Source organism: Tachysurus fulvidraco, chromosome 1, assembly GCF_022655615.1.
Source record: "Tachysurus fulvidraco isolate hzauxx_2018 chromosome 1, HZAU_PFXX_2.0, whole genome shotgun sequence".
Classification (NCBI taxonomy): domain Eukaryota; kingdom Metazoa; phylum Chordata; class Actinopteri; order Siluriformes; family Bagridae; genus Tachysurus; species Tachysurus fulvidraco.
This window is the reverse complement of record NC_062518.1, coordinates 6,696,455-6,721,454: the sequence shown is the minus strand read 5'-3', so window position 1 is coordinate 6,721,454 and position 25,000 is coordinate 6,696,455. Positions and strand designations below refer to the sequence as shown.

The window sequence follows — 25,000 nt, the reverse complement described above, 5'->3', positions numbered from 1 at the left end:
GAAGAACAATTGTATCTCTGAATATTGCATTTCAGGCCAGAACCTGTTCCAGCACGACAATGCCCCTGTGCACAGATTAATGTTGAAGAAATTGAACGTCTTGCACTGAGATCTTGCATCTACTCCAATGAAAACCTTTGTGATGAACTGGAACCTTGCACCTCAGTCCTCCTCACCCAACACCTGATCTCATTGATTCTCTGAGTGAATGAACACAATCCCACCAGCCACACTTCAAATTCTAGTGAAAAACTTTCCCAAAAGCTACTGACTTATAGAAAGAAAGGGGGAATGACATCTATAGTAGGATGTTCAGTAAACAAATAAAAGGTCTGATAGTTTGGTGTAAACACACATTTGGCCATATAGCATATTAGAGTTTGATTAATTTCTGCAACTGTTGTGTGTCTTTGTTTTAACAAAGCAATACTTAATCAAATTACTGGTGCCTTGTCATCCTATGTAGTGTAATCATTAACAACAAGCTGGCTGACACTATGACTCACTATGAACCACAGACTGTCTGGGCCTGGCTCTAGGATCACCCTTTGAGTATCTTTATATTCTCTTGAATAAGCTCCTTTATTACAAATGCACTGCCGTTTCAGAAGAGCATTGTGTTGTGAATACCCAAACTCGAACTTTTTGAGAATGTAAATGTAGTGACAAGCCTTTCCCCAGCTTTACCAAACACACCTAGTGTAAGGGAGCACGCAGGTAGGGTTGGAAGGACACAAATTTAATTGTGGGGCCTGAGCAAAGAACTATGTCTGTGTCAGAGATTAGCTCAAATCACAGAGACAACAAACTCTTGGAAGCATTTCCCAGGTTACTACTTCTGTTTGACCAAAATGACTATTTACTTATAGTGAGGAGATATTACTTAGTGTTTTCCTTATTATTATTATTATTATTATTATTATGGTTGACGTCTAGACGAGTATTAAGAGAGAATTTTGGAAGAGAATTGTGATAATCACCGTGACATCCCCACGCCGACGTGTGTGCGAACATCTAATCGTGCTGTATACCTCAACAGCAGATTTAGGTAAAGCAAATCCCCACCCCAATTCAAACATACACACTTTTGCGTTTTTTTTTCTTCACACGTTTAGATTTGTACTTATTTAAAGCCTCCAGCACAGATTAGTTTCAAGCCCCGAAAACCCAGACAAGTTAGCCATGGCTAATGGCTGGAAACTGCAGCAGGATTTAGTTAGAACACTCTGGGATTTACCCTAAGTTCTTACTCCATGGGCTAACTCAGCTTCCCCTTAGGGATTGAGGCATTTTATGCCAAGTAGCGGCAGGTATTTTTTCACCAATGCTTGCAGCTCTAGTTGTGCTTGGCTCGTCCGCCTTTCATGTAGCTTTTCCAGCGCTTGGCGAAGTCCCTGAAGATTGGTGAATCATCAATGGTAGCCAACAGCTGCAACTGATTGATGTGCGTAGTATGGTAGTCCCATCGTGCCAGGTTGGGTGCTGTGCCTAGCATGAAATGACGTAGATCATAAATGGTGCCCGAACCAGTGTCATATAGTGGCACCATGGCCTTAAGCGATTCCATGCCCTTGGCATACAGTCTTGCTGCATCACGTCCGTCCTTTTCACCTGCTGTCTGTGCCAGGTCATAGAGCCCAATTAGAGAGTAGATAAAGCCATTGAGGACGAATGAACTTGGTGTGGTTGGATACTCTTCGTACCATTCATACTTGTTCATGAAGACTGCTTTGACACCATGCTTCTCTGATGGCACCTTATACGGACCTGTGGCACGCAGTGCTGCTTTCAGGAATGTCTCGTCCTTGGTGAGCAGATACGCCCTTACAAGGGTAGACATGGCCTGGCCTTGTGCCATTGCTGAGTACCAGCCAGGCTCTAAGGGTCGAAAGCCCTCACCCAGCTTGCGGGTGACCATTATTGGCCAACCGCCACGCTCATCTTGGTTCTTCACTAGCCAATCACTGGCAGCAAAAAAGGCAGCCATGTGAGCCGTAGTGGAAATAGACACATTGTCAATGGCACCTCGACCATGCAAAACCATTTTGACCACCCGCCGTGGCATGGTCTTAGTGGCTTTGACAGCCTTAGTATTGGACAGGCCAATGCCTTTGCGCAGATCGGTGAGGAGGTCCCGGGTCACTGTGGTCCAGGCTGAACGAGGACCAATGCCATAGGTGATGGAGTGGTCTTTAAAGGCAATGAGCTGACTGGTAGTGATGTAGTGGATCACAAATGGAGGTCCCTTCTCTGTGGTTTCCAGTACGACAGATACAGTGCCATTGGAGGCAAATTTCAGGTCAAAAGAGATGATGAAATCCTTTGTGTTGCCAAGAGACAAAGAGATACCCTCAGAGTTCTCTGTAAAATCAAAAAGGAAAGCAAAGAAGTTAAGTAACTCTTCCTTCAAACAAACATCCTAGAAGTCAGTTTCTAGCTTATTCTGTTAGAAAAGCACACGAAAACATAAGTGTGTGCACACACTCCTTTAATTGTATCAGAATGAAGTCCTGATAGTGCAGGGTTCACATATGTCACTGCTCCAAGTAGCTAATTAGACCAAGAGGTAGAACCGAGAGTGAAAAAGAACACTTGGCCAAGATCCTAATATGACGGTGGGAAAAAATTCTGTGCAGGAAAACACTACTGGTACGAGAGATTTAAGAGATTCTTGTTGGCCAAACCTCAATCAGTCTGTCGCATCTCTCTTTAACTGGGCTGAAAAATTGCACATTCAAAACTTTGTCCAAAATTCATCTCTCTCTATTAACATGATTTAGGATAAAGCATCTGTTCTTGCCTGCTGTTTCTTTCTCCAGTAACAGGCAACGAATACCTAAAAAGAAAGGCTTTCCTGAGATAGTCGAGGGAGCCGATAAGAGAAATGGAAACACGGTGAGAGGAAAGAACGTAGAAAGGCCAAAAGAAATAAAACTTTAGCGAGATACTGGAGATATCAGCCTCACAGTGTTCATTTGTTGCTATTCAATGCACTCATATAGCCATTACTTAAGGCAATAAATGGACTAAACGGATTTGTACCACTCTCCTCTGATTAGCTTCCAGTCAATAATGGATGAGTGGAGACTACAGACAGAACCAGAGTAAATAAGTGAGGAGGAACGTAAAAGAAAGGGCAAGAGTCACTAAAACAAACAGAGTGAGCAGAAAATAAGTGAGAAAAGAAAGACAATGGACGAATGTATAATGCTAGGGTGCTAGATCCGGTGGATCCCAGCAGGCTTTGTGCAAATCAATGCTCTAGGTGATGACACCAATTACTGGCTGCCTACGCAATAGCCTGGCTAATTCTAATGGCTATTGATTGCACCAGTGCTAAAAAGCCACACTGTATTATTAACAACAAAATGCATATTGCCGACCAGAGGTTTGTTGCCTCCAGAGGTTCTGCCTGATGGCTAGCTTTGTGTGTGCTCACTTTAATGGAGTACAGATATTGATTTTGTGGAAAAACTATTAGATGCAAAGCAAAGCTGCTGATTGGAGAATTAAATGAGGACAAGAATAAAAGAGCTCAGCAAAAGAAATTAAAAACTAGGAAAGGAAGAGAGGATGATGAGAGGATGGGCTCTGAAAGACTGGAGGCTTGGGCTGGATGATAATGGTTAAAACTCAAAATTTGGCTCAAATAAATATAAATAAGAGTATGCAACATAACGGATGGTTTCAATATAGGGCTTATGTTGGGGGGGGGGGATTTTGCAATTAAGAGAATCTGGATTTTTCCACCACAATTAAAATAGATGATTTGTGGAAATGAAAAGAAACCGGAGTATGAAAAGAAAACACATAATCTGACACCCATTGTAGTTTGTAGTTTTCTAGAAATGAAAAAAAAAGGATATTACTGAGGGCTTGAAGGTCCCCTGTGTTAGTACCTGGAGCGTTAAACAGGCGGACGGTGGAGGCGCGGGTCTTGTCGTAGCTGGTGGTGAGAGTGCAGCCCTTGGGAACACTCCATGTGCTCGGTTTGCTGTTGTGCTCCTCCGCCGTGTCATACACCTCCACATGGGGTGCTCGCTCTGTCAGGTTCTTACTGAAGTGACTTAGACCATACTGCGCTATCTGGATGGCATAGAAATAACCCTGAGGTCCCCACTGTGTTGACAGAGGCACTCCTGGAGAACAGGGAAAGAGAGGGAACATGGACAAATTTGTAGAATAAATAATTAGGGGAAAAAAATGTTGTTATAGTACAGCTACAACAACTTAGTCACTCCACAGCCAGTAACAATGAGATGCACAATGGTCACGACGTGTACTCGTTATCGTCAGGCTTTTGGAACAGGTTCCACCCCTGGCCATGGAGTGAACCTTATCATGCAAATGTTTGCGTTTTCCCTGCTACCAAATCACCAGGTTCAGCTAATCAGCTCTGAATGGGTTTAAGTGCACAAGCAGTTATAGTTTGCTGTTTGAGAGGGAGCCAAAAAATGTGGTAACATGGTACAAGACATGCACATATATATTATATAACCAAATGTTTGAGATCACCTGGCCATAGCACTGATATATGCTTTCTGAACAAACCGTTCATTCCAGGTTAAATCCTCTAGTCTTTGTCATTAGATTTTCTAACTTGTGCAATCGAGGTTCTAGTTCCTTCTATACCAAGGTGTTCAGTGGGATTAAGGTTCTTCATGAACCCTGCTTTTGAGCACAGAGGGCATTAGGATACTGGAATAGACCCCTTAATTCTAATGAAGGGAAACTGTAGTGCAGCATAAAGAGACTAGTTCTAGTGGCGGCAGAAGAACTAAGTACTATATGGGTGTGATGGTCAGAAGTCCATGAACTGGCTATATATTTTCGTCTCTATCTTTATCATCATCATCTTCATTTAAAAGCATAAACCAGACTTAAAATAGTTGACCTATGAACTAATTTGTTCATAGGTCAACAAAAATAAACAAAAAGAAATTTGTTTTTGAAAAACTGCAGTTTTTTTTTTGTTACCAGGGGGAAACTGTACTTGAAATTCGACTAGAGTCTCTTTTCTAGCAGGTACATGCCTTACCACTAAGCGAGGCACAACGATGAGGGCGAAAGATCACGGTCAATAAAGGATGGAATCTTCTACTAGCGTTAGAGGTCTGTTCTACAGCCGTGGTTGCCAAAATGTGCAGCTCAATAACTAACCAAAGGCAAGACGCAGCTGTTACGCCTCTACTTTATAACTGTTTCAGGCATTGGGAGTTTGCATGTTCACACACACACACACACACACACACACACACACACACACACACACACACACACACACACACAGCGGAGAGAGACAAAGATAAATAGATCAAACCACAAGAAAACACAAATGCCCTAATGAGATCCACTGCATTCCTCTAGGCCATTTTCCAAGGAGTGTACACACACACACACACACACACACACACACACACACACACACACACACACACACACACGATTTGTAAGTGGGACCCGCATTAGGAGTTAAATGGAGGCCTCAGAAACAGTGTCTGGCCTAGATTCTATTCAAAGCCCAGTGTTTGTCTAGAGCAGAGGAGAATCGGTATATCTCTCATATGCCTTTATACAGTACAGGAATTTTTTTCCCTCTGTCTCTTTTCCATATTATACTAATTATCCACCCTCCTTTCCCTCCATTCTTTTCTTCCACCTCATTTAGCACAGCCTGGAGTGTGTGTCCTATCCTGCTTCAGCACTGCAGCGCAGGACTTGTTGTTATTAGCTCTACATGAAGAAGAGTGTAACACACATCATGTTGGAAATAACAGCTGGAACATCTCCAAGCAGAGGTCACCATGACCAACCAACATGTGAAATTACAAACACACACATCCCATCCTTTTTTCTCCTCTACAATTTCATACACACCCACTGGATCACATACACACACACACACACACACACACCCCTTGTCTTCTATTTCATACACACCCACAAGATGCACACACACACACCGCTCAAATTTCAAACAAAAAACCTGCACACACACTCTGCTCTATTTTTTCCATGACTTTCTGTTTCCGACTTACGTAAAATAAATACTATTCATTTAATTCCTCCAATTGTTTGCTGAAAAAGCTTTAAGCGGTTACAGTGAAGTGCAGACAACACAATTCTGTTCCTCTTCACATTTGATGCATCTGCTCTGATAAGGTACTTCTCTAAATAGTCTCCACAGAGGCGAGGAGAATCGTGAGGAACGGTTTGTCACCTTGAACAAGCCCCTCAAGGCCCTCCTCCTCCTCCCCAGTGCAGTAATTAATAAGGCAGAGCTCCTTAAACCTCACAGCAGATTCATGAAGAGTTGCTGGAGCCCACAGCCTCGCCTGTGAGTAATGGACAGGGGCTGGGTGGTGCGGAAAAACATGCCGGCGTCCTCGCCGAACCGGCCGGGGGACGAAATGAGAGCGCTGAAGTAATTCACACTCCATCAGTTTCGCCCTGCCGTCGGATTTATCTCCATTTAGAGACGACCCAATTTCTCTATTGAACACAAAAGATTACACTACAGACCTGCCCCTTCAATACAGTGGAGTGGAGGGAAGAAAGCTTTACCATTTACCAATCTGAATGCACCAATGGATATTTGCTGACAGCAATGTGAATAAATAATAGTCAGAAGGCTAGAAAATGGTTTCATTGTGAGTTGCAGATGAATGACAAAGTGAACGCTGCCAAAAACGTGACCCATTTCAGCAATTTCCCCTCCGATGCTGCTGTATGAATATCACACCTTCAAGCTATTTTATTTGGTTTTATTTGCCTTGTCCACTGGTTCTCCATTCCAGTCTCAGAGTCTCGCTGCCCTGAAGAGTTTCACACGTTCTTTAATTCAGGTGTTCCAACACACCTGAAGCAACACAGTCAGCTCTAGAGCGGTTAAAAATACTAACATGAGTTCACATTCAAACGTATTTCAGTGTAAAATCAGCTTATAATCAGCCTATAACATCTCAGCCAAAATTATTACATCATCCGACCATCAACTGAATAACATCTATATATATATGTATAAATATAATTATTAAATCTATTCATAGAGTTTACATTCATGGCAGTCGGCAGACAAATGTTGGAGAGATACTTATTTACACATCAGACATCATAAAACTAACACAAACGTGTACATCAATTACAGGTTTGGACAAAATTAAAAATGAGATTTTAAAGTGAAATATAGGTTTCATTAAATAGAGGCATCAAGTGTGTCATAGGCAGAAAAGTAAAATTTTTCTTAACTTAAAAAGCTACTTTGAGTTGGAATAACGGGATGGAAACCTGAGAGTATTACTGCCTGATCATTATTTCTTTCTTTCCTTGGCAATAAAGCGTGATTAGCTTGTAGCTACAAGCGCAAACTTGAATATGATGCCGTTTAATGACAATATTTCAGAGGAATAGCGTACGGTGTGGAAAGATGCCAGCATTAAAGGATAATGGATTGGTTAGCTTATGGATTAACGGCGACATAAACAGAAAGAGAAATCATTTTGAGTACCTCTCAAGTAATTACTGTGCCGACAGCTCTTCCACAGTAAAACAGGCTTCTGAAAACCTGTAAACATTACAGCTGTTGGTCTGTGTGCTGGCCTTAAAGTACTGAAATGGGAAGAAATCTGTCAGGAAACGGTCTGAATTGTGCTCTGCCTTTAGGTTAGCCTTTTCTGCTTTTATCTGTAGGTGCATGTGGGTTGTGTACTGGGACTGGAGCTCCTGTAAACTGTACGAGGAAAGAGTGGGAGGCGAAGGTGCCAGAGCGAAGGACAAAGCAGGAGCCGGAGCAGAGCTGCTCCACCTCTTATATGGCAACAGACCTGTACCTGTGTAAAAGAGCAGCCGGTGTGTATGCACATACAAACACAAGTGCACATGGAGAGAGAGAGAGAGAGAGAGAGAGAGAGAGAGAGAGAGAGAGAGAGCGCGAGAGCGTGTGAGTGAGTGAGTGAGAGAGAGTGTGAGTGAGAGAGAGTGAGAGAGAGAGAGAGATAAAGAGAGATCCTAAACAGTAGGCAGGAGATAAATGGGAGGGGAACTTCACTCTCAGAGCTCATTGACAGTGATGGAGCACTGTGACTGAGATGTCTGATTACACCACAGACGATGCCAAGGAGAAAAATGTGTTTCTTGGACAGAGTGATAGCCATGCCAAAGGACACGATTGTAGCAGCAAAGCAGACCGCTCAAGCAGCTGCTCTTCCTCTTCCCTGACCCGGCTCACCGCAGTGAAATGCAAGATGCATGTTCGTACAAGCACAAAAAGGTTCTCCATTAAGTTTGGGGTCACCACAATCAACTCTTGTAATCTAGTTGGATCAATCTCAGTTTAATTTGCTTAATGTGAGTCCATTGATGGTCCATTACTCATGAGAGGCTAGGGGTGGATTTACTTAAGCCTGCCTTCCCGGAAAACTCTTACCAAAGCTCTAGGGCTAAATGACTATTTATAGCCCACCAGCAACCTCAGGCCAGCTTTCCTCTTTATCCCTCTATCTGCGTTTCTCACCTACTGTACACACCAGAATTAAGTGACACATCCGACACAACATCTGGGAGAGAAGGGAGCATCCTCTCATTCACTAGAAACTAACAAACATGCACAGAAGATGCGAAAATAAATCCAGGATGGTGCGTCCAAGAACGTAACTTACCAAATCATTTTCTACACAAAACTAGAATTAAACACAAATATATAAACAGTGCTTAACTTGATTAAACTATACTGCTCTTGCAATGGCTAGATGCCTTTCATGGCATTCATTGCACTTACTCTTAAGCCTTGTAAAAGGAAACTAATACTTTTTTTCCAAGCAAGCATCTCTATATTTTAGGTCACAAACCTTCAATTTGATAGTTTCTTTGTTTCCCCATCAGGATTTCAGTCCTTCACCCACACAACGGTCTTGTTCTGACTTTGTACACTGCCAGAGAATATAGTATAAATATTCAAAATCTTCGTATGTTATCAAACCTGAGTGTTATATTAACCCTCCAGCCAAGTTTGTACTAAAATAAGACAAGACAGAAATCTCCTGTGGAACATCTTTGTGATTGGAGGCAGGACAAGCTACAAAAGCGTGAACTAAGAATAGAAACGCCCACTTAACCATGAAAGGTGAGAACTTCTGGCACGGTAAATGCAGATATGGGAAAAACACCAATTATTCATTACTTTTGTAGTAGAGATGTGTAGGAGAGTGTTTTTCTCCCCATAGGAATTCAGACAAATCCTGCCTAATCCTCTCTACACCTGCAGTTAGTATCCACTTCTAGACTTGGACTTAGATGTGGACTTGGACTTAATGACCTTAGTTTGTTTTATATCCAAAATATAAAGTTATACATCAATAAAAATAAAGCTACCTTAACCAAGCCAGATACAGAAGATGATCACAATATGCAGTCCCGTGGTTATATCGTATTCTGCGAGTTTCAGATCAAACTACTTACTCCTACATGCATGACGCATAAACTGCTCAGAGAACAGCGCTAAGAAAATACGGGTAGATTTTTTCTTTTCTTGAAAAAGCAATTAACACAAGAACCTACCTTCCACGCCGCTAATGCACTTCACTCGGTCACGGACTTCCACGTTGTACCCTTCGAAGGACATGAAGACTCCGTTGGGACGGTAAGTCTCTCTCTGTGCGTACACTTTGGAATAGCTGTGTGAGAACTCGAAGCGGTCATAGCCGTCATATTGAACAACTTTGCCGTACACCTCAAAGTATTTCTCCATCCAGTTGAAGGGCATGTAGACCTCGGAGCCCTCGCGCCTCCCTTTAATAGTGATTTCATCGTTGATGAGGCAGTCGATCTCCTCGTATCGGACTCCACCTCCAACAACTGGCGGCGGCTCAGGGGGCTGGGCCTCGTGTTGAAGTACGGCCACCCCAGGGCTGGGTGGAGCTACAGGTGCACGGGGCAGGGTGTGAAACACCTTCTCATTGGTACACCTGTTCCACAGCACCACGGTGACGAGAGTAAGCAGGGCACAAATCACTATCAGGGTCTTGTAGTGGACCCGGGAGGCCAGAAAACGCATTCTCACTCCTCACCTAAAAAAAAACAAACAAAAAAAAACATTAAATATCAGCTAAAATCCATGAAAGAGCATGTGATAGTTTTATCATCCTGCTCTTAACCTGCAAAGATCCACAATGAGCACATGTAATTTGAAAAATGTTATTTATACAGAATATTGATTTGCACTGCGCATTTGACTACAATAGAATAGAATAGAACAGGGAGGGGGGAGGGGGGGCATAGAAGCCTTTACTATCGCCACATATACATTACAGCACACTGGAATTCTTTTCTTCACATACCCCAACTGAGGAGGCTATGATTCAGTGCCCCTGGAGCAGGGAGGGTTAAGGGTCTTGCTCAAGGGCCCAGCAGTGGCAGCTTGATCCCCGATACTCCAATCAACAACCCAGAGTCTTAACCAGTTGACACACCACTGCCCCTGCCTATGGGAACACTGGGAAAATACGTTTCTATAGATGTTTATTAGGTGACTAAATATAAAATCTGGAATCGTAGTGAACTTTAGTGCCTGAATTCTTTCAGAAATCTGTTCTGAAAGCTTTAACGTCTTGTAAGCCGGTTACACAAGGATTTAAAGCTAAGTGTGTCAATAAGGGTTGATAAAATTTGTTTTGTTATTTACATTCACACAATATTAATGGTTTTAAACTAAATAAAACATCCCCATTAGAACGTTTACAAGGCAAAGTTGTATTTTTAGTTCATTGTATTGATTTTTATTTCTGCCCAGGCAAATGAAATTCCACAGAGATAAAGGGAGGGAAAAGCCTCCTCTGCTGACTGGCACGGCTTGCTTAATATTTACTGGGCAAACATAGTCTACATCTTTGCTTTGCTGATCTGAAAAACACCAAAATAGACAGAACTCTGAAAACTGGCAAGGCAGTGCCACTTTTGATAATGTAGATATTGTAGTTATTTCAAATACACAAGGTAAAATCTTTATTATGCTAAAAAATAATCTTAAAAAGCATGCTCTTTATGAATAGGCTTGAAGTCCAACATCCACATATCCAAATAAAAAATGTAGACAGACAACCAGATGCATATCTACATCATATTAAGCATAGTTTAAAAAGGTCTAATCGATATCAGTCTTCGCCACATAAATACTCAATGAATGAGCCCTGAGAGGAAAAAAATTCAATATCTGCCCACCATCTTAGCATATGCCTCCAGAGCCCCGAGATCGCGACAGCATACTGAGCAGTTTACCTTGTCTGAGTGTAGAGCAGTCGCCAGCTTTGGTTAGTTATTATTCTGTTTGCTAAAATGTCTTTGAGAACGAGCAATCTGTTGCACCAAAACAGACTGCAGTGTCTACCGAGAGACCAAATTATAGGACCTGCATATTCACCAGGTCAAGCACCAAAGGGTGTCCTGCAGCTCTAACACGCGCCACTGAGAAACGAGTCTAAATGGCAAGACAAACAGCACAGCAGATGCAATTCCAGCTGATATTCATCGGCTTTTTCGTGCTGCCAGACTGCAGCTCTTGTTCTGATTTGAGCATGGCCTGTTATTCGAACGAAGCGGCAAACAATGCCAATCAGCAGAGGCGTATTTTCCCGCCCATCATCTCCATGGCATTTCATTTGCCTGGCCAGGAATAAAAATCAATAGGCTGAACTCCCACCACTGCTAATTACTGAGCCTGCTCCGGCAGAGCAGACACCGGCAACAAAGGCATGACCGTGAAAATCGTTATGACACTACACCTGTGTGTGGGCTAAATCAAGCCTAAGGTGAGGAGCCAAGGAACTAGCATCAATCACAAAACCGACTCAATCCATCTAGCTAAACAATGTGCTCTGTACACACTAAATTAAACTGATTGACCTGGAAGGCTTAGCGAAGGACTGACTGAGAATTGACCGAGAGTGGAACAAGAAGTATGGTCAGGTTTCATGTTGCACAGCACAGAACCTTTTAGAAATTTACAAGGGATTCGAATGCTGTTTCAGACCATGTTCTGAACAGGTCTGTGTTCTACCAGCAGCCTGTCAGAGCTTAAAAACCATAAAATATTGCCTCATAAAAAAGGATCCCTTATATTTGGCAAAAAGGCATTGCATATGGGGAAAATGAAAGATCAGTGCAGACAGAGTGATCCTTCACTCTCATTTCCACTCAGATTCTCTGCTCTCTCTCCAACCGCTGCTGAGGCTGCAAAGAGGCAGCAGAGCAAAAGCAAAAGATAAGCAGCTCGTCTTCTTTCTGAAGAACTATAAATAATTTGATCTTTTCACAGCTTCCTCTGGAAAAGAGACAGAGTTCAGACTCCACCACTTTTGCAAATGGTAGGGGGGAGCCACTGCAAGTCATAGAGCAGCGGTGTGATGGCAAGCCAGGTCGTGATCAGGCGGCCCTGCGGATGACATGGGCTCGACCGTGCGGACGCAGATGCGCCTGAAGAAGGGAATCATTTGCATTCAGCCCTGCTAATATGCGAGAGGTATGGCTGAGCCCTGTATAATCCTAAGATCAGACGCTACTGCACTGTTACTTAGATGTAATCCCCTATTCGAACAAGTTGCACTGTATAGAACAAACTAGAAAGCCTTCCATAAAAAGATATAAAATATAAATAAAAACAAAAAGGGTCAATATCTCTAGAGTGGAAACAGATTCATAATACAGAAACCTTTATAGTGCAGCAATTTAGTCATATTTGAAATACAGCTAATGTCGGAACTTAGAGCCCACCTCCAAGCTGACATATCACAAGGGTGATTTATACTGATAACTGTAACTATGTATCAACTACTTTAACCAAATCCTTCTAATTGTACTATAATCAAAATTTTTGAAATAGTGAGAAAACTCCTCAGACCTGGATGAGAATGAGCAGAAACTTCTTTATTGTAGACAATCAGTCATCCATTCCATTGAGCTCAAAGAAAACAAAAATCACTAAGTCAAAAAGAACAAATGAAAAACCCAAAGGGAGCATTCACTTGTCACCAAAAACTTCTCTCTTGCAAAAAAAGTTAAAGTATCAAAAGAATGAAGGAGCTGCAGCATCCAAAAATGGTTTCACCGTCCAAGCTACCCCATGAAAAACACTCTGAACTCCCCCCCCCAAATTTCTATTATTATTATTTGCTATATGATAAGATTATGTAATTAAAAAAAAAAGTCTTGCAAGGCATTACTAGAAAGACGGGTACTTTGTCATTGTCAAAAAAGAACCTACCTTCACAAGAAGAAGCCATCTGGCATTTTCCTGTAATATATACAAATATGAGATGGTACACCCTTTACATGTCCCCAACTGTTGCAAGCAAATGTTGTCTTTTTTTTTTTTAACAACTGACAAAAAGCTTGTTGTGTAACAATGTTTAAAAGCTAGTATTATTGTCAAGAACTGGTGCAGGATACAGGAAAACAGAATCAGTGAATTAAATGACAACAATTAAAATTTGAACCCTTTCAGGGTCACGTGATTAAAGATGTACCGAACACACCGGGGGCCGTTTAAAGCCGAAGCTATAAATTACACACCTATATGTCGATGAAGGTACTGTAGATAGTCAGGTCTCCGAGAACACTGGACCATTACATTCAGTGATCAGAAAAGACCATCATCTAATTACTTCCATAAATCCACCATCCTCTTTGCACCCCTCTTGATCCCTTATATATAACGATTTGCAAACAATTAAGTGATTAAACACTTCTATTTATTTTAATGTGGCACTAATGTTATGCTGGAAGAATATTGCCAAGTCTCAGCAAAACTAAATATCATCATCGTACACATCTTCGAATATGAAGTAGAAGAATTCCATTTGAGACTTGAATGCACCTGAATCGTTCATTATGCGCTCTCTGAGGCATTCACCGTTCCCCTCTTCAACCTCATCTGTCTGATTCCAGCTCCTCTCCTTCGTCTCGGAATCCAGTGAGACTCGCATAGCCAGCGGTACATCACCTTCCTCAAACCCTCTTTACTAATTTCAGTCCAAGTCTAACATTTCCACAAGGCTATAAACAACCAGTCCGTACCCCGCCACGGCTCAGCCACCCCCAGCTGTGCTCTTATTCTGGCACCCTGGGCTCTGGGAACACAGGGAGGTATTGTGGGCTGATAATGGCTGTCAGTAAAGGGGGGGCAGTATGAAGCTGGCACACAGGAAGTTTGAGAAGTGAATGCCTAGCTTTCAGTGTGGATGGCACCGCCGGCCCCACAGATTTACACCAGAGACTCCACGCTTGTCCCATCCACTTAAACCAGCAGCGTGCTCTCTATGCACCCAGAAATAATGCAAAGAGGGCTCGAGGCTACAGCTATGAATGCAGGCTTATGAATACTGGAGCTTGTACTGACAGCTCCATTGTTTTCAAGACCCAATCATGTAAAACAAGAGCTCTACGGCAATCAAATCCAATTTTTCTCAAAGGAATAAAAGATCTAGATAAGGACTCTATAATTAAAAAACTTTATAATACAGCATGGGCTCACATAAGAGTGGAGGCTGATTACTTATTCCTGATGCAAACATTCCTTCACAGATTAAGGGCGTTACAATGCTTACCAAGAAGAAACTATATCAAGCTATGCTGAATCCTAATACCACAGGGTAAACAAGAGGTGAAGCATGTTGCCAAGACCAAGATAGTCTTAGAAACTGGACTTTAACTAGAAACTGCCATTAAAAAAAATTCCCTTCCAGGACCCAGGAGAAAATATGTCTAGTTTTGTGATACAATTATTTGCAGCCTGCTTGGCGATCTCTCCTGTCAGGACACAGCTCTTTGTCTGGAGGACATGTCTTAGAGTGCTGAGTTAGCATGTAGTTCTGATAGTTTTTACTTTTCCAAACCCTTACTGGTATGTTAACAGTATAACACAGCTGCTCTCATTCATGCAATGGGCTGCAGCTATTGTTGCACTGGGCCTGAAAATCGACTGATCGCAAGCAAGATGGATTTTCACGGATGTCACCGTATGTGAGGGTTATTAGCCAACGTCTTCGACTCTGAGGAGCAATGCAAATAGCGATGAACAAGACTTCTTCCTATGGGACGGTTCAAACTGCCATTTCTTAAGAGCCTTCAGCTTGTGCCACTTAATCATTTAGCAACATAAGAATCAAATTATATCCTTACCTTATATACCGTATGTGTGTGGGAATGTCAGCTATAATAATAACGCATAAAAATCTGAGAGAAAGGTTGGGAATGTTACTTGAGAAAGTCAAAAAATATCATGGAGATTTATGATTCACATATACTGTATCTGGGGCACAGCACTTACAGCAAACGGCAAAATCAAGCTAAGATTAGTATGAATACAGAGCGGTTACTGCTCCTGCTTTTAGCTTTATTGTGTTCACGTTTTAAAAGCCCATTTATGACACTGATGGCACTGCTGCAGCTTCAGCCTAATTAACCAGAGGCACGTATTTTACACAATGCATAGCTTTCTAGGACGTCCATTATAAATCTAACGCAATGGTTTCACAACAGCCCAGCTACCCTGCTAATTCCCAATCCCTTTTATGGTTATTTTCATACTAATTTGTCTCCAAAAGTTAACATTTAGCAGTTTTTCTTGCCTCAATGAGTTCCAAATTTTTCAAGTGCACCAAGTTGCTTGTATTTGGTGGGCTATGATCCGCTGGGTCTAGTTTGCTTTTTGTGAGTTTGTTTTATCCTCTTAAAGTAAACCAATACATTTTATGACAGATGGACAGTTTATAGTTTAGTCTTTCGAATGTTCATCAAGGTAATAAAGTGTTCAAGCTATTAAAATCCTGGCTTCATTTCCTCTGTTAAAAAAAACAAAAACAAAAACATTTAATTTATTCAGCAGAAATACAAAAACTGAGAAACGATTAACGAATGAATCTGAGCACAGAGATCTCAGAGTAATAAATTACCAGACAATTAAAGTGCTCCACAACCCAAAATACAGGTGATGTTTGGTTCAAATCTTGTTTTCAGTGCAAACTTATTTTGTTCCTCTCCTGAGTGCAAGTGCTGTATTCTTACTTGCTTTTGGGGCTGTGGTGGGTCAACTGGTTAAAGCTCTGGGTTGCTGATTGGAGGATCGGGGTTCAAGGCCCAGCACAGCCAAGCTGCCACTGCTGGGCCCTTGAGCAAGGCCCTCAAAACTCCCTGCTCCAGGGGCACTGTATCATAGCTGCCCCGGCACTCTGACACCAAACTCCTTAGTTGGGGTATGTGAAGAAAAGAATTCCACTGTGCTGTAATGTATACAGTATGTGGCGATAATAAAGGCTTCTATGCCCTCTATTCTAATCCATTATTAAATATACTACACGTAAGAGCATATGGGTGCAGGTTCAATTGAAACAGAATAAACACTACGTATGTGGCACCACCACACACGACGAGTAGGAATAGTGTCGTTGACAAAGACGGCAGCAGACAGACTCATGTTCCTAATTACATACATCTGCTTTTCTAATATAGCGCTCAAATTAAACTGGATCTCTTAACCCGAAAAATACATTCTTACGACGAAAGCTTCGGTCTACTCGTGAGAATAAATTGACTGGAGCTTTAAGGCGTTCATATTCTAATATTCCACTTGTCAAAAAAAATGCCTGGATGGAACACCAGTCACAAGCTGCTCCTGGCAGGCTTTTCACGGGGCATTTTTTTTTTAGTCCAGAGCAGCCTGATCAGCAGAGTATGAAAACACACTCCAGCCGCGCTGTATGCCCTCGGAGCCAAATGCAGTCAGAGTGCTGGAGCTCAGGTGTGTCAGCGCTAACTAAACCCCTGACTTTCACTTCTCTTGCTCACTTCAGGAAGTGGATTGAGCCGAGTAAATCAGCTCCTCCGCTGTAGCTCAGAGGCTTGTTATCACTCAAACCAGGCAGAAGCCAGATGAGGCAACGAGTGTCAAGCTAAACGGAGAAAAGCCAAACACATTACTATTTTGAGAGTATCGGCAGCCTTGTTTATAATAGATCATCTGAGAAAATCGTTCCCATCTCCTGTTTGTTGGCAACCGGAATGACATTACCAGACTCATTAGTGCGACAAATTTAATACTAGCAGTCCTTTGCCAACAAGAAGCTATTGCCGGGTTTGTCCACAAAACAGACTATAATACGCTCTGACAACACACAGATAATGCTCTTTTCAGTGCCTGTGTGTCACTGAGAGCAATATTCATTAGAAATGCAGTAAAGATGCACTCCCTTATCAACAGACCCATTTAATTTAGCACACACACCCCAAATGCAATGGCTTTCTCTCAAAATAAGAAAGCCAGAAGGAACAGATGTACTACAGCAGATATGCTGCAAATGAGGCGTTACAATTCACAAATTACAAAGAATACGTAATGTGTGTGTGTATTACACACAAACATGTATACATAATGGGAGTCTGACGAAAGCCATGTATCTGTAAGGAACTGTCAAGGTCACAATGTAGCTATGTAAAGCTACAGGGATTTAGAATTTGGCCCTCAGTGGTAGAAAGATGTTACTGCAAGCTATGTGAGGAAGAACATTCGTAGAACGGTGCTCTTCCTCCACCATGCACCAGGTTTACACCTTTAGACACAATTGAAGGATTTCCCAAAGCCCATAATGCACACTGAGCAGCAGACCTGATCCTCGCTGACACCAGAGCTGAAGTGATAAACCATTTACTATCCATTCGTGCGTGTGCGCCTCATGCCTGATCAATGTGTCTGTAATGTTCTGATAAAATAACTGGATCGTACACAGATGACATCACACCAGATGAAGGAGAAAAACATCTCTACAAGAGCCTGTCTTATAGCTACACCGAGCCTGAGGCCTGGTGTAACTGCGCTCATTATATCTAAACAGCACACAACAAATGGCTTTGCCATAAAACAGCAGAACTTAATACTTTACGAACCAAGCGTCTGTGCGCCCGTTCATACGGTTACAAGATGACCTCTTTTTTCCATTATATGTTGTTGGTGCTGCTTCAGGGAACAAACTTTTATAAGACGAGTCAAGTGTCTGCCAGCTGAGCGCTGAACCATCAAAGGCGACGCTTTCTTCTTAACCCGCATTAAAAAGAATTAAAGGTGATTGTGAAAGCAATCAGCCACAAAAGAGCTTATGTCATAGTGCCTATTATTAAGAACATTGGGGGTTCAGACGGCTTTGCTTTGTGTGTAATAATATCCTTAAACAGCGGTCATATCACCGTAATGAACACCATCAAGATGCACAGTCCTTTAATAAAATGCAGATAAAAATAGTATGAAATCCAACTGTCACTAAATTCAACAATAGGTTTTATTTGCTAAGCAATGGAATAGAAAAAGATTGTTTAAAAGGGATTACGCTGTGGTCACGTGACGTCTGAGCGTTTTGAACATCAGCATCAACAGCGCATCGTCGTCACTGTTCAACTTATAAATGTCGATAAACTCCCGACACGGACTACAAGTCCAGTACGTTTCTAGAAACTTCCTCGTTTTCTCTACTGTTTGGTCTTTCGATGGTGGAAATGATGGCATGTTGCTTGAGCTGTTGCCATGGTGACAAAATGGTCCCTGAAGCTCCAACATCTCCAGTTCCTCAGCTTCAGAGCAGAAGCTTTTTGATGCCGGAACTAAACTGATTTTGTTGGCAGAGAACTGACTCTCTTGTCATGGAAATTAGTATAAACTTGCAAAGGAAAACAATCACAAGGTCCCACCAAAAAAAAAAAAAAAAAAGAATAAAAAATACAAAATCATTCAAATTAGTAATGCACAGTGAAACAGTGTTAAGTATCTCCTCAAGCAGCGGAAGGACGGAGAAAATTACTCTGAAGCTAAATGCCCCTCATCCAATTCATCAGTAGTCGGGGGATTAGGGCTGTTATTAGCGGAAAGCTTAGAATATTACGGCCTAGGAGGGAGATTAAACTCATTTCTCATCAATTGGAGAGAAAAGATAGAAACAAACTGCCCGGTGGAGTCGTTTCCTTCCACGTGCCCAATTTGCAAAAGGTTTTGAGCAAATTCACAGTTTATTTTTGATCTAAGAAATGGATTCCAGCACCAGGATGATTCTTAGCCACTCACAGCCACGTAAAACACACAGCTGGAGAGGAAGACTTGAGCATGGAGAGGCGATCTATAATAGTTTCCTGTGGATGACATGTTGGAGCTGCAGGGAGTGTAAGGATTATGCTTTAATCAGATCGAGCTGCACTGCACACACACATGTGTACAGACACGTACAGACACACACGGACGCGCACACAGACACACACGGACGCGCACACAGACACACACGGACGCGCACACAGACACACACGCGAGCACACACACAGACGCGAGCACACACACAGACGCGAGCACACACACAGACGCGAGCACACACACAGACGCGAGCACACACACAGACGCGAGCACACACACAGACGCGAGCACACACACAGACGCGAGCACACACACAGACGCGAGCACACACACAGACGCGAGCACACACACAGACGCGAGCACACACAGACGCAAGCACACACAGACGCAAGCACACACAGACGCAAGCACACACAGACGCAAGCACACACACAGACGCAAGCACACACACAGACGCAAACAGACACAGATGTGAGCACAGACGCGCACACAGACACGGACGTGAGCACAGACACGCACACAGACACAGACGGCTCTCCTGACAAAGTGCCAAGCCGCACTAATGAACAGTGCTTTTAGCTCTTCTCTCCTATCGCTTTTCCTCTTTTATTTTCTTTGGGGAAATCTACCAGAGTCTATAAAGATTAAGAGATATAGAGACTTGAGACTGAAGCAGAAGCCATCCATCTTTTTTTGTAAGCTGGATCACAAAACCTAAACTCCACAGCTGGAGAACAGACAATGCAGTGTGTGTGTGTCTGTTTGAGACATATGTGTGTGTGTATTAGATGGTTGTGTATAAGGTGTGTGTGAGATGTTTATATTGTGCATTATTAGGTGTGTGTGTCAAGTGTGTACGAGATGTGCGTTCATGTGTATTAGGTGTCTGTGTGTATTAGATGTGTGTGTGCATTAAGTGTTTGTGTACGAGATGTGTGTGTAAGGTATGTTTGTGTGTAATACATGTCTCTGTGTGTGTATTGGATGTTTGTGTAAGAGAGGTGTGTGCATTGAGTGTCTGTGTGTATTAGATGTTTGTGCACAAGATGTGTATGAAAGATGTGTGTGTATTAGATGTTTGTGTACGAGATGTGTGTGTGTGTGTGTGTGAGATTTGTGTGTTGTGTTTTAGGTGTGTGTATATTAAGTGTTTGTGTATGAGGTGTGTGTGTGGTGTAATATACAAATAAAATAGATTAATTGGTGTGTGCACATGGCACATGTGGGTGTGTGTGTGTGTGGAGTGTGTGGTTCTGGCTTCTTACCCTGCTCCATTCACAAGAGAACGTGTGTGTGAGCTCTCATCTCCAGTGCCCTGTGGTTCAGGCTTCTCGGTTAGTCCATGTGGACGAGTGCTGAAGTGTGCATCCTGCTTTCACCCTGCAGTGAAGCAAGCGCTGGTTATCACAGTGTAAAGAAATCAAACCCGCAGAGCAACAACATGAAAACATTCAATATTCACCCAAGCACTTTTATCTGTGTATTATGCGATAAGAAAGCGTAACTTTTCACACGTCACAGGTATCATACAGACCCCGTATTACAGCTTTACGTTATGTTTTTGCTGACTAAATAAAGTGAAACATCCTGAGAGTTATTCTTCTTTCCTTCCCAACCTTACATATACAGTACAACTACATGCACCTATAATACAGCAGACATCCTTAAGCCTTTAAACAAACCCCTATTTCTTATGATGTGAGCTTTATATCTGATATTTCTGCTCGCTTGGGCACTGAAATTAAAAGAACAATGCACAAGGTTTTGCTTGTTCAGATTCGACCCTGTGATTGATCCTGAGCTCAGGTTACTGGGAGTGTAAACCACCATGCTTTGTGTCCATGTGGGCTTCCTCTGGGTTCTCTGGTTTCCTTCTGACTCCCAGAAATATACCAGTATCTATGCTGATTTGCATCACTGTGTATAGGAATGAGAATGTGTGTATAAGTGTCCATGTATCACTCCAGACCCAGTGTGACCCTCCCTGGGAAGAAGAACTTATTAAAGATGAATGAAGAAGCTATTTGTGAGGTACTTTAATGTTGATTCCCAACAAAATAAAAGTTTAGAAATGCCCCTAACTAACTTGCATATATTCATGAGCTTTTATCATTCAGCCATAATAACCGCATGTATATTGAATACAAGCTCTCTTTCTGATGCCGAAGACCCAGAACGGCCCGGATGTACGCTTTTAACTCCAGACATATTGACTCTAAGGCCTTAAATAGCTCGTAATCTCTGGCACAGAAACAAATACATATGTGTAATTGTGCCTATGATGAATTTACAGGCTCGCCAACAGCCAGATCATTAATGTGCTGATGATCCATCAATCACAATCTGCCGGGCCTCGGCTGAGTCGCTTCAGCCAGCAATTAATCTCCACCGTATAACCTTCATCCTGCACCCGAGGAGAGGGCTGTTTTATGAAAACACTGCCCTAAATCACCAAGCAGAAGTGGGTATTTTTTTTAAATAAATAAATTGCCTTTATTGAGTTTTTGACAAAGCACTTGGGGTAAATCAGGTATTAGAAAATGTACAAGACTGTGTCAGATACAAGGCATGGCAATTAGAAGAGTGTTACACGATATGAAATATGTGAGAAAAGTTTACACACACAGACAAGCAGATGGCTCGGTATGACTAACGAGTCCGAACCAAACCCCAAAAAAAAAAAATTCTATAAAACAAACAGAGCAGCAACATCACAGATGGATTAAAGCCTTTTTTTGTTTTAAAGACAATACATTTAACTTCTGTGCACTGAACAGACGACGGACTGCATCATGTCTTGATAGCTGGGTTGTACTGATCTTTTTTAAGCTTTAAAATGGATAATTTATTGCTGAATCACAGAAGCTATGAATCAGAAATGCCACCACAATAGGAAGCGCTTTCAAAGAGTTGTGAAAAAAAAAAATTCACAGAACCGCCTCCTTAACCTGCACTGATGATGGACTTAAAGTGCCTTCTCTCTCCTTCCTGTTTTATTACTCTGATTACAGCTAGCCACTGACGTAAGTACGGCTATTTAGACGTTCCTCCAGGCTGCACTTAGCCAAGCTGTGGTACTGTGGAAGTGGATGGAGGAGACGGAGTGAAGTGTACTTGAGGAGCGTGACATTAAACAGGCTTTACGATCGGCCCAGCTGTCTTCTGTAGATCACAAAAGCTTAAGCTCGGTTCACCTTTGTCTGGCAGCACGGCGAGTCCCGGCGCTGCGGTTCTGAGACGGGGAATTTAACGTGAAGTTAAGCCACTGCTAAAAGGTTAGGAAGTGCTCAAGTGGTGTGCAGTGTGCAGATGTTGTAAGTAAGATGTGAGACGTGTAGTAGGATGCTGTGAAACCGAACTAAGGTCATTTGCAGAATTGAAAAAAGAACAGATCGTTTATCCTCATAAATGATGGTCTAGGATTTGCATCCAACAAACTGTAGAAGTGTGGGAGCTACAATATACGAATAAAAGCATGTACACACGTCAGCATTACACATATGTGCTATATATGTGCTTGTTGACCATCCCATTCCAGGTTTACTCCAACTTTATTATAGTTATAATAACATCCATAATAATTCTTATCTTCTACGAAGGGTTTCCCCTCGATTGGAGTGTTGCCGTGAGGCTTTGTGTTCATTCAGCCACGAGAGCATTACTGAAGTCAGATACTGATGCCAGATGAAGAAGACTTTGATGCAGCTGGTGTTCGAGTTCGTTGAGTGTTCAGTGATGTTCAGGCCAGGACACATGAGTTCTTACACTCCGAAATTGACATGTCTTCGTGGACTTCTCTTTGTGCTCAGGGGCATCGACGTGCTGGAACAAGTTTGAAACTCTTGGTTCCAGTGGTAGAAAAATGTAACACTACAGCATACAAAGACGTTTTAGACAATTTTGTGCTTCCGAGTTTGTCGAACAACCACATATTTGTGTGATGGTCCGGTGTTCACAGCAAACGTTTGACTGGATTGTAAAGATGGAACATCTGACACCAAAGACTTTGAAAGGACAAGAGACCTCAAATTGTTTAGCTTTGGGTGAAAACATTACAGGGATTCCTTCATGGGAATCCACAAGTGCAACTCTTGTGGGAAGAAGGGGAAAAAAAAATGATTTTCTCCGTGCAGAAATGTGACATACGGAACGTCGAGTTCGATCCACGTCTCAGGAGGAATTCTTTCTTGTGGAAGCAAACAGTCTCAAGTAAAAAGAGACACAAAAGCCACCCACCATCATTCTGAACAAAGTGATCAATAATACAAAAATATCCCACTTGCGATTCAGAGCGCCGTGTTACTCCACTCGTACACGCACAAATGTGATTGTATACAAAGAAAACGGTGTAGATATGGTTGGAAAGACTCGACCAGAAATACCAGCACGGTAAGAGTTACAGTCAAGGCAAGTCAGAACAACAGAAGTGTGTGAGAGCTCAGTGGCGGTGCTCGCGTGGCAATTCTCTGAGGAGAACTAGCTCTGGTATGTACATCTGGAGAAACTGAGGGAGTTGAAATGGTGCTGTAAGGCAAAGCTCGTACACTACCAGGACTGAGCGTGTGTAACGATCGATCCCGGGACACAGGGAGTAGAGGAGCGAAGAACCTCCAACAATAACAAGCAAGCAGCTATTTAATACATAAGAAAAATAAATAAATACAAGTCAAATTCCTAAACTGAGTAAAAACAAAAATGTATAATGGCACTGGTTATAAAGATTCTTGTCTGTAGAGACACTATGTGTGTGTGTGTGTGTGTGTGTGTGTGAGAGATGTACGGCATCTGTTTCACAGCTGCATGTTCCTCACACTATTTGTGCTAACTACTATAACTTTGTTTCCAGTACTTTGTTAAATCCAGAAAAGTTTTCAGCATGAAGACTTTCTCAGGTTTTCTTCAGTGTAAGAGTGTGTGTCGAGTGTGTGTCCCCGAGTGTGTTTTCTCACGTTCACCAGGACGGCATGCACACCCTGTATGTAACAGTATGACCTGAAGAACTTCACTGCTTTAATAGCAGAGCGCTGTGTCCGTGCCTACACTTTTCATTCATTTACAGAACAAGTAATTAATGGTGCTTGCAAAGCAACATTCTTGTTATTGTGTCGAACAAAACTTCGGCACGTAACTTGTCCCACAGCTTTTGTCCTAGACCCATGAATGAGGTGTCAAGTCAACCGGCTCATTGAGGTGTGCGCTATGACTTTTATAAGCGATCGTAATTCCGGAATTCCCGGTACGGAAGCTCAAAGGGTTTTTTTCCCCCCATAGACTTCTATTATAAATTTTGGAGGTTTATAACTTTTATAAGTTTTTGAGCGATTTACACCGAACTCGACCAGCTCCTTTAGGACCTTACTCCGGACAAAGTTTTATTTCAGTAGCAACTTTTTGTCCAAAAGTATTGGCACCCCACCGGGTATTCACGTGACATCACATGTAGCCCCGCCCCCAAAAGAAGCGAAATCAAAAAGTTAGCACAACATGGACATGTCGTATATCAAAACACTCAGCCCGATGAGGGGAACTTGCCACGTGCAAGCACCATTCACATTTTCTTCAGGAAATGTACATTCTAGTTAGTTTTAATGATCATTATTTACTTTTTAAATGGCGTCACTGAAGTTAATTCTCGTTATCGCTTGTGTTCGTTAGTAGTTTTTTTTTTTTTGTGACTGTTGTCAGAAATGCTTGATATTGGTTTGGATTTATTATGTTGGCTAACCCTAACCCAACATTCTGTTATCCTATTTAAGCTTAGACCAAAGTTTATAAAATTTAATGCGCCTAGAGCTTTCGAGCCACATGCACCAAATTCGGATATGTTGTAGACCCTGGTCTGAAGTT

General features: G+C 42.2%; 1 protein-coding gene across 8 annotated transcripts in view; it reads right to left on the bottom strand.

Annotated features, from left to right (window-relative positions):
- Window positions 1–25,000, bottom strand: part of glceb (glucuronic acid epimerase b) — a 65,813-nt gene that overhangs the window by 4,509 nt on the left and 36,304 nt on the right. The window contains exons 2-5 of one of the 8 annotated variants that reach the window (XR_007143721.1): window positions 20,419–20,533; window positions 9,556–10,064; window positions 3,900–4,139; window positions 1–2,361 (exon numbers count right to left, since the gene is read on the bottom strand). The exon at window positions 1–2,361 is cut by the window's left edge and continues 1,254 nt beyond it. Coding sequence is in view for 6 of the 8 variants with exons in the window: in XM_047817592.1 (XP_047673548.1) it covers window positions 1,337–2,361; window positions 3,900–4,139; window positions 9,556–10,051 (1,761 nt within the window). In the remaining 2 variants the exon portion in view is untranslated. Of the gene's footprint in view, window positions 2,362–3,899; window positions 4,140–8,846; window positions 8,928–9,555; window positions 10,065–10,334; window positions 10,356–13,252; window positions 13,283–13,864; window positions 14,065–20,418; window positions 20,534–25,000 lie in introns of those variants that run through there. The other 7 variants (XR_007143722.1, XM_047817592.1, XM_047817594.1 and 4 more) reach the window with 7 other exon arrangements.